Source organism: Eptatretus burgeri, chromosome 2, assembly GCF_056783735.1.
Source record: "Eptatretus burgeri isolate ZD-2024b chromosome 2, Ebu_testis_v1, whole genome shotgun sequence".
Classification (NCBI taxonomy): domain Eukaryota; kingdom Metazoa; phylum Chordata; class Myxini; order Myxiniformes; family Myxinidae; genus Eptatretus; species Eptatretus burgeri.
The window spans coordinates 31,035,971-31,050,660 of NC_140962.1; the positions used below are offsets into that span (position 1 = coordinate 31,035,971).

At 42.6% G+C, this 14,690-nt stretch overlaps 1 protein-coding gene across 3 annotated transcripts in view; it reads right to left on the reverse strand.

Moving 5' to 3' along the window:
- The window catches only part of LOC147031730 (neurobeachin-like protein 1), a 246,793-nt gene that overhangs the window by 78,400 nt on the left and 153,703 nt on the right, over positions 1-14,690 (reverse strand). For all 3 annotated transcript variants that reach the window (XR_015053987.1, XM_085866599.1, XM_085866591.1), the window contains 6 exons: positions 14,460-14,686; positions 12,985-13,420; positions 12,674-12,852; positions 12,418-12,577; positions 10,610-10,750; positions 5,713-6,015 (listed from right to left, as the gene is read on the reverse strand). Coding sequence is in view for 2 of the 3 variants with exons in the window: in XM_085866599.1 (XP_085722725.1) it covers positions 5,713-6,015; positions 10,610-10,750; positions 12,418-12,577; positions 12,674-12,852; positions 12,985-13,420; positions 14,460-14,686 (1,446 nt within the window). In the remaining variant the exon portion in view is untranslated. The remainder of the gene's footprint in view (positions 1-5,712; positions 6,016-10,609; positions 10,751-12,417; positions 12,578-12,673; positions 12,853-12,984; positions 13,421-14,459; positions 14,687-14,690) is intronic.

A 14,690-nucleotide genomic window follows, 5' to 3' on the forward strand; every position in this document is an offset into this window, starting at 1 on the left:
CCCCACGGCCACTACCTTAAGGCCCTGTCACACCTTGACGATTTAGCCAGCGTATGCCTGACGTATGTAAAATTTGGCTAAAACGCTGGCACACATTGAATACGTTATGGGTAAGTTTGTATTAGTTAAGAGCGCACTGGCATACGTCGTAGTATGCTGGCATACATGGTAGTAAGCTGGCATATGTTGGAGTACGCCAAGGTGTAAGACAAATTTTCCATGCTTGAAATTTTTTGACGTATGCCAGCGTATGACTCACACGTTCCGCATAATGCTGGCCATAAGTTGTAGGCACGTTACGCGATCGTCGACACACGTTACTTGTACGTCACTCATAAGTCGAAACACGTCAATGTAATGGTTCACGTCGGTGTTCCAGACTCCATGTTTTTTTTTTTTTCTTCTTCGGTATGACGGTGATGTTAACACTTAAATTTCTTGTGCGGTTATAATATAATATAATATAATTAATAGGCTGCCGCTCAACGATTTAAATCATAACCGCATGAGAAATCGAAGTGTCACCATCACCGTCATACCGAAAAAAAAAACAGGGAGTCTGGAACACTGGCGCAAACCATTACATTGACGTGTTTCGACTTATGAGTAACGTACAAGTAACGTGTGTCGACGTGTGTCAACGATCACATAGTGTGCCTACAACTTATGGCCAGCATTATGCGGAATGTGTGTCATACGTCGAGTATGTCGAGTATGTCGAGAAATTTTCAACATGTTGAAAATTTCTCGACGTACTCGGCGTATGACGACGTATGCCAGCGTACTACGACGTATGCCAGCGTGCTCTTAATGTATACAAATCTTACACATAACGTATTCGACGTGTGCCAGCTTGGTTGGGCAAATTTTTCATACGTCGGCATACGCTGGCTAAAACGTCAAGGTGTGATAGCGGCTTCACACTTCGATGTCTAGTGCGGTTATGATTTGAATCGTCGAGCCGCAGCCTATGAATAGCCTACGCCACGTGATCGTCGGCGATACGCTGCCGCGCTATGCATAAGTTAGACTATCGTTGTGCATAGGTTGTGAACGCCGACAACACGCTCAGCATTCGTTGGTATTAGTTATCTATATGTGATTAAAACGTTCTGTGTACGTTACTAATACGTTATGCATACGTCCAACACGTTATTATACGCCCAAAACTTAAAAAAAAATACATCAATAGTTCAGCGTACTCCAACGTTTTACATACATTTTGAGACCTTGTCATACGCTGGCTAAAACGTCAAGGTGTGACTGTGCCTTAAGCTAGGGCTTCAAGTGTATGATAAGGAAAGAGAAAGTATGTCAAGCAGTGAGTGTGTCAGGGTTTCTCCTTCATAACTCCAAAACCATGAAACCTAAGGGCCCAAAACTTTTCATGCATTCTAAGGGGATTTCTAGGGAGTGAGTGAATGAAAACTCGTTATTTGGGTAAATTTAAACACCCCTTTTGAAGACAATTAAGGGGATGCTCATCATCAAAAACCAAACAAAAGCCTCATCAAGATGGTGGCGCTCTATCTTGGTCAGCCCCGGTCACCTCACAGGGATCTTAAGGCGCCATTTTGTTTTGGCCTGCTCAAAAATGCCTCGACTTAGAACAGGCCACAATGGCTGCTGTACGATAAAGCACTTAAAATTAATATTTTCACTTTCCTCACTGATATAATCGAATGCCTGATCTTCATACCTACGAATTTCTGTATGCACTGCTTTTGTAGGTGGTATCATTTTCAAATTAGGAGCTTGGAGTGATTTATGCATTACATGATGTAATTTTCCACGATGGACTCTCACAAACTAATTAAAGTATTTAATCGAAATTGTCTTTGGAACCAATAGCATCAACATCTTCAAGAACATCAAGAGCAACTCCATCACAAAGAAGAAGTGCAAAGAGAAGCCAGCATATCCTCTCATGGAGTTGTCAGACATGGAGGAAGGGGCAGACAACCCTGAGCTTCTGTTGGACTAATTATCAACACCATGCATCCACACACCATGACAGGATGGCCGAGAGGTACAAACTCCCAAAAAGCTGTCTCAACCCAGCTATAAACTGTCATCCTGGTGTTTCATAGGCAGGGTGTCAATGTATGTGCCATCCCTGACATGGACGTTAAACTGGGCGTCACATCTTCCGGAATAAGTTGGTGTACATTAAAGATCCCTTTGCAGTGTCCTTTGCGAAGAGTAGGGGAACTGTCCCTGGTATCCTGACTAAATTCCAAATTCCTGCTGTAACCTACAGGGGCACTACACCAGCAGCACTGCCATACCCTCAGTCAATGATGCTATTCGCAGCCTTGTAATGCACAGGAAAAATGACGATGACCACACCCCTATGTGTAATATTTTATTCTAAAACTCGCAAATACCACCCGTCGCTTCGCTGATGGGAATACTAAAAGAGGGAGGGGAGAGAGAAAGAGGTGGGAGAGAGAAGGGGGAAAAGAGAGGGGGAGGGAAGAGAGAGAAAGGGATGGGGGGGGAGAGAAAAAGGGGCAGAGGGGGGAGCAAAGGTGGAGTGAGAGGGGGTGGGAGGGGCAGTGGGAGGGCATAGCGAGGAAGAGAGAGAGAGAGAGAGAGAGAGAGAGAGAGAGAGAGAGAGAGAGAGAGAGAGAGAGAGAGAGAGATGAGAGGAAGGGGTGAGGGGAAAGAAAGAGGGGATAGTGAGGATAGGGGAGAGTGAGGATGGGAAGGGGTGGGGGAAGAGAAGGCAGCATGAGGGGAGTTGAAGGGAAGGCAGCATGAGGGGAAGGGAAGGCAAGGCAGCGTGAGGGGAAGGGAAAGCAGTGAGGGGAAGGGAAGGCAGCGTGAGGGGAAGGGAAGGCAGCGTGAGGGGAAGGGAAGGCAGCGTGAGGGGAAGGGAAGGCAGCGTGAGGGGAAGGGAAGGCAGCGTGAGGGGAAGGGAAGGCAGCGTGAGGGGAAGGGAAGGCAGCGTGAGGGGAAGGGAAGGCAGCGTGAGGGGAAGGGAAGGCAGCGTGAGGGGAAGGGAAGGCAGCGTCCTACAGCGTCACTGGGACGAAACTCCTTTCATTCGTCGATTTCGAAAGCGAACTTCTTGTTGTTGCAGACTTTAGTTTCTTTGAACCTGCATTCTCAATAGTTACTAATATGTACTCTCTGGTGTTTGGTTTTCAAATTTCTTAGCATATTGGACGTATTGCAGTAATTTGCAATGTCTATTGAACAAAGTGAGCGTACAACTTTCAGACTGTCTTCTAGTTGACCTTCCTGAAAAGATTCCAAAGTGCATTTCTGGACCTTTTGAATGACATTTAGTCAAGGTATTGCCAACCCGTACGTCAGCAAAGCAATCAGCATGCTTTACTGGCCAACTCTAAATTCCTTGTTATTCGTTTAAAAGGAACGCCCTTGGGGTGTGTTTAGTTTTCAAGTGACTTCATTTTGCTGCTCCATTGCAAACGGGATGCCCCAGAGGCATATTCCTTTTCAAATAATACATTACCAGGCCATGTGTAACCGGAACATGCCCAACATGGATGAAACCATTTTCCCGAAAAAAATGCTTCTTTCTATGAGGACGGAATTACTTGGAATTGCCATCGATTCTGGTTCATTTCTCAATTGTTGTTGATTACATGGTTGCAATCGATCCGCCTGTCACTATTAAGCACTCAAACAAGCACTGAAATGAAATGCTTGTTCAGGAACAGCTGGCTGGGTCATACTCAACACCGTAGAGATGCCCGGAAACTACCGGAGTATCAAACAATGTGAAGAGGTAAGCAGGAGGTGAGGGGAAGGGAAGCCAGACATGCAGTGGGGCATTAATTACAATTGATATTGCCTCATCAAAACAATTCTGCATAGAATAACAGTGAAGATGGAAATAATGTCTGAAACACATTTTCTACCAAGTCATACTATAAACACTGTCCGGAGGCAACTACCATCTGGAGACGTCCAGAGGCAACCACCGCCGGGACAAGTTGGGAGGCAAACACCGTCCGGACACGTCGGGAGGCAAACACCATCTGGATTGTCAAACAGTTGGACAAATGAATTTCTGCAAATGAACTGCTTTTTAGCAGTCAGAACTGCTGCTAAGTTCAATTCTGCAGTTAAAATTTTGAAATTCAGCTCAGGTTTTCGAGAGGTTATCGCATGGGCAAGAAATGAAATAAAGCCAAGAAAACTGGCATCTCCGGGCGTTTATAAGCATTGCCATGTATCTGGCGATTCGGAGGTATGATGATCGGGCATTCGAAGACATGAGTGAAAAAAGTGAACAAAAATTCATGAGCGTTTTATCGTTAAGAAACCGTTGTGGCCTGTTCCAAGTCAAGGCAATATTGAGCAGGCCAAAAAAAACAAAAAACTAATTAAGACCTCAGCAAACTGACAGAGGGCTAATTCAGGGGCTGACCAAGGATGAGCCTGATAATGGTTAATTAAATAAGGCCATTAATTATCTTCGAAGGTGGTGTTTAAATTAAGCAAAACACCCAATTTTCATTGATGCACTACCTTGGAGTTCCCTTAGTATGCATGCAAAGTTTGGGGCTGATAGGTTTCATGGTTTTGGAGTTATGGAGGAGACACTGACACACACACTGATATTTATTATTATTATTATTATTATTATTATTATTATTTTCATTACAGTTAATATTTTAATTAATTTACTCTGAAAAATTTGCATTCAATTTGTTTTTTTTTCAATCAGGAATGCATTCCCCTTCAATACATTAAAAGTCAATGGGATTTTGAAGTTTTATTTACATTATTTCGGTTTTAACAATATTCTCCAGAAATGCATATATGACGTAAATAGGGAAGTACCTGTATTTATATATACACTTTTGGACAAATATGGGCGTGTGTGTGTGTGTGTGTGTGTGTGTGTGTGTGTGTGTGTGTGTGTGTGTGTGTGTGTGTGTGTGTGTGTGTGTAAAGCATTACTTGACATTCTCTGTGCTAATTCTCCCCCTCCCCCCTCCCCTCTCTTCCCCCTATTAATAAAGTGCAGCACTCTCCTCCCACACCTCTCTCTTTCTCATGCTCACACCCCATTCCTCACACCCCTTACTCCCAGAGTGTAGAGCAACGTGTGTTGAGGCGTTGCTCTCCCCCCCCCATTACTTGCTCCCCCACCCTCCTCACTCCCCCACCGTCCTCGCTCCCCCCACCGTCCTCGCTCCCCCCACCGTCCTCACTCCCCCCACCATCCTCGCTCCCCACCATCCTCACTCCCCGCCACCATCCTCACTCCCCCCACCGTCCTCACTCCCCCCCACCATCCTCGCTACCCCCACCCCTTGCTCAATCCTCTTTCTCTCTCCTCACGTCTCTCAGTATTCCCATCAATGCAGAAGACATTCGTGAAGTTGTACATCAATTGCAATGATATTCAAAGACAATGGAGAAACCAACAAAGTAAATCGAATTTGAATATATAATTAAAGCATCATGAACTATTTGATCAGAGAACTCAAAAAAGGTTAAACAAATATTAAAAAACCTCTCAATATTGGCTCACTATTTTTTCATTTATTTTTGAGATAGCTCAGCTTCACAGAGTGAGGAGTGAAACATTGATGTTATAGACAAAGATTTTTGATTTACACAACTTGCATCAACAGTCATCCACAAAAAGAACAACAAAGACTACATTTAAAATTACACCGATTCTCTGATGCAGAGCTTGTTTTAGCCTGGCATCTATGCTTTCCCCACCTTCTGGGTGACAAAGACACGCCATTCGATGGATGAGCAGTAATCACGAAAATCCTCAAGGAATGTTGGGCTCCCATTGGCAGGAGTCAGGGTGGGCAGCACCTGCGAAGCTCCGAGGAGTTGGTCGCACCGGTCGAGCAATATGCGAAGGATGGGCACCAGGAAGCTATCTGTGTGAGCACCTGCAGCTTTCTTCAAAACCATATCATCCAGGCGCCCAAGCAGAAAACCAGCCTCCTCCGGTCCAACCGGAGGTCGTGCCTGCAAAGTTATGTGGAGCTTCGCTGCCGCTGCAGCACATACCTACCAAGTGAGAAAACACAGAAAGATTTATAACATCTTTATGTAAAATTTTACTGACCCCACTATAAAACAAAGATGACAGCAGTTTAACAAATAAATAGAGTGCAATCTTTGTTTCATTCAAACAGTATCTGTCCCAGTAATTCTGAAATTTCATGTATTAGTCAGTTCTCATGACTGAGGATCTTGATCAAGCAACCAGAAGCCTCAGTGAAGCCATGCCTCCAATGTGGGAGCCACGCTACTCCATTCATGGAGCAAATTCGGAAGCTCAGATGACCAAACAGATTATGTCAAATGGAAAAACAAGCTAAACCGACACATTGATATCGGATATAATTGTACAATGTGATTACAAAAACAGATGTCTTCATCATAAAGATAAAAACCCAAAGCGAGACCAATAAAAACAAGATGGCTGACGAACCATGTGACCTATGACAATATAAATTTACATTCTGCCTCCAATCCTCCAGTGGAATACGTGTGTGAAGTTTCGTGTTAATCGGATGAGGTGTGTTTTTCTTTCCAAGATGGCCACCAAACCATGTGACTTGTGACTTCATAATTTTTACTATGTATGCAGACATTATGGAAGATGATAGTTGCAAATTTTCGCTTTGTTAGGTTATGTGATTCCAGAGAAAACATTATTTAATATTTTTCTTGATTCCAACATGGCTGCCAAACCATGTGACCTATCAATTAGAAAATATCAAAAGGCACCAGTTCACCACTTGCTTAATATGTGTACCAAATTTCGTAAATATATCTTGAGGGGATTTGTAGTTAAGCTCCGGAAACGAAATGTGACGGACGGACGGACAGACGGAACCCATTTCTATATCCCCCGTCAACTTCGTTGGTTAGCGGGGGATAAAAAAAAGAGCAATAAAGGAACCAAGCATGAAGCCAAGCCTTAACCTTAACTTTCCTCATTGTAACCTTATCTTAAACTGGAAAACTTGTAAATGCCCATGGTATTTTCTGTTGTGTATTATTGAGAATGAGAGAGAATTACACTTGGAATGGGGGAAGAAGTGTCAAACTGTGGTCATCAGGCAAGGTGATGTAATGAGCTGGAGTGAAGCCTTGACTGCACTGTGTAGCGCAAACATGGCCTGGATGTTGGAGGAAGAAAGATGCATCACAGCAACTGTTGCACAGGCCACTGGAAACAGAGCAGTCCTCCATTTATAGCGGGTTCACAAACGCTCATGGGCAGAATCTTGCAGCTAAGACGGCTTGCCTTCGAACAATGAGGTTCTTGATCATTCAAGTCATGACCTGCAACACTTCCATTTTCCAAAAATAATGCAATTAGACCTGCAGTAACTGTCGCTTCTTTCTCAGGTCCCAGCCATTGTTTTACTGGTGAGGGCTTTGCAGAATTTCGGCCATGGTTCAGGTCTCCAACAATGCTCCAGTGGCCGACTCTGCCTTGCCTACTCCAGTGTTGTTTCGCTCCCTGATCCACCTCATGTGCCACTCAGGCCTTCTTTTGTGTTGAATCCACATATGAGTGGCAACAATGAACAAATAACTGAGTCTCTCCACAGCCTTATATTTCTGGAATCCAATCAGTGAGTACCATGTCTGAAGGGTGTTTCAATAAAATGCATACACTTTATATACAAGCCTGGTGTTGGCTTAGTGGTTAGGGTGGTGGCTTGGGATCCTCGGGTCCTGAGTTCAAACCCCATTGGCCGCTGAATTAAAATACACCAGGAGGTTGACTCAGCCTGTCATCCTTCCGAGGTCGGCAAAATGAGCACCAGTGTACTGGTAAAGGGGACACTGCATCAGTGGCATAGCCGTGTCCCAACCAATGATGCAACCAGCAGCCACAGGCTGCACTCGATAGCGAGAGAGGCTTTATATACAGTGCCTTCAGAAAGTATTCACACCCCTTGACTTGTTCACTTTTATTGTGTAACAGTCGGAATTTAAAACTGATTTGATTTTAATTTTTTTGTAATCAATCTACATGAAATACCCCATCATGACAAAGTGAAAACATGTTTTTCAAATTTTTTACAAATTAATTCAAAATGAAAAGCTGAAATATCTTGCATCAATAGTATTCAACCCCATGAGTCAATACTTTGTAGAAGTGCATTTGTCAGCGATTACAGCTTCGAGTCTTCTTGGGTATGTCTGTATCAGCTTTTCATATCTGGATTTGGGGATTTTCTCCAATTCTTCCTTGCAGATTTGCTCAAGCTCTGTCAAGTTGGATGGGGATCATCGGTGAACAGCAATCTTCAAGTCTTTCCACAGATTCTCAATGGAATTCAAGTCTAGGATTTGGCTGGGCCACTCAAGGACTTTCACATTTTTGTCCTGAAGTAATTCCAGTGTTGCTTTGGCTGTATACTTGGGGTCATTGTTCTTTGACATAGTCTAAGGTCTTTTGCACTCTGAAGCAGGTTCTCCTCAGGGATTTGCCTGTATTTGGGTCCATTCATTGTTCTTTATATCCTTACAAGTCTCCCAGACCCTGCTGCGGAAAAGCATCCCTATAGCATGATGGTGCCACCACCGTGCTTCACGGTGGGGATGGTGATGTATGGGTGATGGATGAGCTGTGCTCGGTTTCCACCAGATGTAGTGCTTTGCATTCAGACCAAAGAGTTCAGTTTTCATCTCATCAGATCAAAGAATCTTTTGCCTCATGCTCTCAGTCTTTCACGTGCCTTTTTGCAACCTTCAGGCGTGCTGTCACGTGCCTTTTTCTCAGGAGTGGCTTATTTCTGGCCCCTCTCGCATAAAGCCTCGATTTGTGAAGTGCTATAGAAATTGTTGTCCTTCTGGCAGGTTCTCAATCTCAGCCAAGGAACTGTGTAGTTCTGTCAGAGTGGTCATTGGGTTCTTGGTCACCTCCCTGACCAAGGTCCTTCTTGCCCGATTGCTCAGTTTGGTCAGACGGCCAGCTCGAGGAAGAGTCTGGGTAGTTCCATCTTCTTTCATTTCCAAATGATGGAGCTTACTATGCTCTTGGGAACTTTCAACACTCGGGAAATGGTTTTGTACCTTTCCCCAGATCTATGCCTCACAATTATATCCCGTAGTTGTATGGACAGTTCCTTGTACTTCATCGTGGAGTTTCTGCTCTGACATGCACTGTCAACTGTGGGATTTTATTTGGAAAGGTGTGTTTCTTTCTAAATCATGTCCAGTCAACTGGATTGGCCACAGGTGGACTCAGATCAAGTCGAAGAGACATCTCAAGGATGATCAAAGGAAACTTGATGCACCCGAGTTCAGTTTGGAATGTCATCGCAAGGGGGTTGAATACTTATTGATGCAAAAATTACGCTGATATATGTCGTTTCCAGTTCATTTTCTAATGATGTGGAGAGGAGAGAGGGGAGCTCTGTCAAGCCAGATGAATAATGGGTTCGTCTGTATCCTGTTGGATATTTTTTTTATAGATCGGTAACAATTTTTTTTAATATAAAATCTGTTTTAAATTCAGGCTGCAACACAACAAAATGTGAAAGTCAAGGGGTGTGTGATAACTTTCTGAAGGCACTGTTAATGAAAAAAAAATCTATCTTGTCATTTGCAGTGCCTTATGGGTAACAGCTGACTGCACATCATCAATCATTCCACCACATGTTAACACCATCTGTTAGGCATTAGTAACACTCAACATCAAGCTTATCTCTGTTATTTAATCAACCTTTCTGAAACACGAAAGTCTGAATACCTTTTATCGAGGCACCCTGTGTTCACAAGGCACCATGTCTCTCACTATGGGCGTGCACTCCAGACACCCCTGGATACGAGTTACAATCAGTCTGGTAAATAGGGAACACTTTACTATTTCTGACTCAAAGGATCGATGTACCTGCTGTTGCTCTCTTCAGCACACGTCTTTCAAGAATTTCCAAATGAACAACTTTCTTTTGTTCACATAATTTAACCCATACCACATCTGGCAACGCAACCCCAAAGAAGCATGTGCCTGCTGCACCTACAAGTTTGTTATTCAATCACCAAACCTTTATTTCATGTTATTCTCTACTTTAGACAGACAAATTTCCTATCCAAATCAAATCAACAGGGTAACATACATACTTCTTTCGACCAAACTACACGAGGAAATAAAATGTAACCAAAACCATTTTAAAGAAATCTTACAAGATTTTCTTCAGTAAGCCTCATAATCAGGAAATTGAGTTACTGGATACTCAACATCATTTTTTTTCCTACTAAAATCAGGAAACAATAAGAGCAGATGAAATGTACCAGAAATCAGACCATTTTAAAGCAATCCCCCACTTTTTCTTCAGTGGGCAACACAATCGGAAAATGGAGATACCAATAACTTCGCCACACGTAGCGTGAGTTTACATTTGATGCTAATTACTATAAACACCTCAATATTTGAGCAATTTAACCAAGTTTTCTTGCTCACAGAAAACTACTCACTGCCCTTATTGGGAACTATAAAATCCTGCTTTCCTCCCTCCAAATCCCACAAAGAGCTACAGAATAACAAAATGCTCTCTTTTTCATTTGGATAAGCCTATATGTCCACAACACCGATGCAACCACTTATATGCTCACAATCTTGATCAATTCAGACCTGCATATCCTTATGTGCCACAAATCCCAGCAGGAGTCGCAGTGTGATATGTGTTGCCTCCGTAAGTTCCAACTGCAGGTTAGAATGTCCAGCCAAGCGAGTGCTCAATGTCTCCATGAGCAGCACAATCCCTTCGAGCATCTACAAGGTACAAAAGGTTGCTGGTCATGTGCAGGGTTTGAAGTAGTAGTAACTCATTAACCTATTAACCGAGTATTTCAGTATTGTGTTTGACTGGAGCTTTTGTAAGCTTACTATATCTTGTTTGGCATGGAAGGTTTTTCTTGTATGTAGGTACATAAAAGAGTTAAACAACAGAGAGTGTCAGGTTCACAATCCAACAGAGGATCAAAGGGGGAACAAGGAGGTAAAGACCGCACACGAGTAAATGAGTAACAAAAAGGGAAAAGGGTGGGAGAGGTGGAGAGGTCACAGAGAGTAGAAGAGAGAAGGGGAGGATATGAGAGAAATCACGAGGTGATGATGGGCAACACTCTTTAAAGAATGGAGGGAGGGAGATGAGATAATAGAGACAGTCAGTTCCACAGATGAAAGAGCAGAGAGAGATGAGGGAATGGAGGTGATAATTCAGATTATAATTGGGGGAGGGGAGAGGTGTGGTGAGTGGGGTTGAGTGAGAGGAGGGGGAGGGCAACAACCAAGTATGGGATTCTGCAAAAAAGCATGCAACCTGAGAGAGGATAGAGGGATTGGAGGGCAGAAGGAGTGAAGCCAGAAATATAAATACCTGTATATAAAATTAGGTCAGAAATAGGAAACTGTTTGTGAGCAGGATATCTCAAAAAGTTATGGACAGATCCGGATGAAACTTGGTGGACAGGTTGGGTGTGTGACATGGACGAAGTGATTCGATTTTGGTGAAGTTCTGTATCTGGATTTGATAATTTTTTCATGATTCTTCACCATTGAGTGATAGGGCCACAAACTATACAGGATATACAGCATGATATCTCAAAAGGTTGTGGATGGACTTGGACGAAACTTGGTGGACAGGTTGAGTGTGTGACAAGGACGAATTAAAAATATGTCTAATTTCTCAAGTGATTCTTCACCATTGAGAGATAGGGCCAAAAACAGGATTTCAAAAAGTTGTGGATGAGTTGTAGGTGACGAGAACAAGCTGATTAGATGAGATTTTGGTTCAGGTCCCGATGCAGATCCAGCCTCTCAGTGGGATACAAAATGTAAACTGTTCAGCTGGGCGGAGGAATGCTCTCTACCAAGTGCCGTTTGAGTTATCCCCACGCTTTTTGAAAGCTTTGTGCCCATACCAAGTGCCCATCTTTCAACTTTGCTTGAGGTGTGGAGGGTGGGGATTTGCGATGGCATGCCATCGACTTCACACAGTTCTAGTTGTATTTTTTTTCCATTCTAACAGCAATTGTTACACATTTAATACAAGAAAGATATTTTCACTTTGAGGTTTTTAACAAAACAAAACAAAACAAAAAACAAAAAATCACTTTCAGTCTAAAGGCCAGATGAATATGAGTAAAAATGAAATTATATATATATATATATATATATATATATATATATATATATATATATATATATATATATATCCCTAGAAAGACTACTCTGGTGTTTGACCACACTTGATGACATGATTCTACTTACTGTACAGCAGACACATTCCAAAATGTGTTGATCACTGGGATAAGAAATTTGTTGGAAAAATGAGTTGAAAAATAGAGAATGCACATTTTATCTAAAAAGAAGAGACAGAAGGAAGCAAGAGAATGAAAAAGAAGGCAAAAAAGGAAGCAGGTATAGACAGAAGGCACCTTCTCACTCCAGTACTCATGTTCTTCCTGCCCCTCATTCAGCAACAGATCCTGCACAAGGTGCAGCAGTTGCAGAGAGTTCTCAACGTGGCTGGGTAGTGTGGCATTAGAAGCATCCTTTGTATCAAGCACTGCTGCATCAAGCATCAACTCCAGCAGGCTACGAGCAACCATAAAGTGAAAAAAAAAAGATACTCATAACATTTTGCCCACATTGGTTTCACAACAATTAATCAACTTTCAGGTTGCCCCTCACCAGCATTTTATGTCATCAAGTGGACGGAGCAGTCTACAACCTAAGCCAAGCTTAGTCAGTGCAGTAAACACCTGCCCTCGCTCACGCCATGCCATTTCGTCTGAACCTTCAACGCCATGCCACATGGCCGAGAAGAGGATGTTCACTAGTAGATCGCAGAGTTCCTCAGTGAGAGACTTCTGCATGCACAAACAAACACAATACATTTTTCTTCAAGACCGGGATTTCACGTAAGGTCACTATCCAGAAAAAAACAATCGATATAAAAAAAGAGAGCAGTGACAGTTTTGAAACAACACAATAACACAAACCTGAGATTGGCTCAAACTGAAGAAGTCATCAGACACAAGGCTCTCGTCAAAGGCGTCGGCAAGGTTCGAATCCTGCCTTCCAAAGCTCCAGGGGAAGGGTTTCCCACCATCCATGGGAGATGGAGTCTCAGGCAAGTTGCCTGTGCCATCACCAGCATTGCTAGCCTGACCTGATGCTGCCTCTAATAGGTCCAAACCTACATCAAAGGGATCTTCACGAAATGGCGTCGAAGGTTGATACGGTTGAGCCAGTGCATGTTCATCACTGTTTACAACATGCCAACCATTGTCAGCAGTTGGACTTTGGGGAGATATTACAGAATCCTCTGTAAGTGAATACACCGATGCCATTTCTCGAAGGCCAAAGAATGGAAAATTGGCATCCATCGATTGTGACGTCTGATGCTCATAGTCCCCTTGTCCATTTTCCAAAGATCTGTGAAAAAGACATGATTAATGATCCCTCCGACTCCCTCTTAAAAATGTGTCTTCTGCAAACCTCGCTCAACCATGATCTCTTCAGTGCTGTAAACAACTGAAAATGCTTCATTTAAGCAAATAAGACAACAACAATAAACAAACTAGAGGGGGAGCACTCGGAAGAGTGCAAAACCTCTGCCGCCAATACTGCTGGGTCACTCAAGTGAACCTTATATCTTATTCATTAAATATGATGTCAACAGTGCTGACAGTTATAGTTCTTTTCTCCATTTTTTTTTTGGGGGGGGGGGTTGGAAATCACTTAAAACATGTAGAAATGCAAAAAAAAGAAATCGAAATTTGCTTGAAAAAAAAGTTGCAAAATTTTTTTTTCTCTAACAATTTTTTTTTTGGGGGGGGGTTGGGAATTACTTAAAACATGTTGAAATGCAAAAAAAAAATTTTTTTTCTCTAAATTTTTTTGGGGAGTAACAATTTTTTGGGGGTTGTTGGAAATCACTCAAAACATGTAGAAATGCAAAAAAAAAAAAATTTCCTTTTTTGGGGGGGGGAGGTAACAATTTGGGGGTGGTTGGAAATCACTTAAAACATGAAGAAATACAAAAAAATTTTCTTTTTTCTCTAACAATTTTTTTGGGGGAGGGGGTTGGAAATCGCTTAAAACATGTAGAAATTCAAAAAAAAAAATTTTTTCTCTAAATATTTTTTGGGGGGGGGTAACATTTTTTTGGGGGGGATTGGAAATCACTTAAAACATGTAGAAATGCAAAAAAAAAAAATTTTTTTTTCTCGAACAATTTTTTTTGGGGGGAGGGGGACCAATTCCAAAATTTCATGGCATGATCTTTGGACCATACCTAACCCCCCCCTCCCCACCAAGTTTCGTCGAAATCCGTCGAGGAGTTTTTCCGTAATACTGTTCACAAACAAACAAACAAACAAACAGAAAGGGGTGAAAACAGTAACCTCCATCCATCTTCGAAGATGGCGGAGGTTAATAAAATAAACAAATAAGTGAGTAAAGTTAATCAAACCTCTGGTTAACAGGTCCAGGTGAGAAACTCTCCTGCCACTTCAGTGATGAATTAAGAGGCACTGAAGCTTCTTGCAAAGAGTTGTCGATTATTGCCCCTCCAGATCCACAGTCGGGCCTTGGAGATATTAGGTCATCAGCAAAGAGTCGTGTAAGAGTGTCCTGCCAACCAGAGTATCGAGGTATCTGCTGTATAGCCTCTTGTGAGCTGTACACCAGGTCAAACACCTTC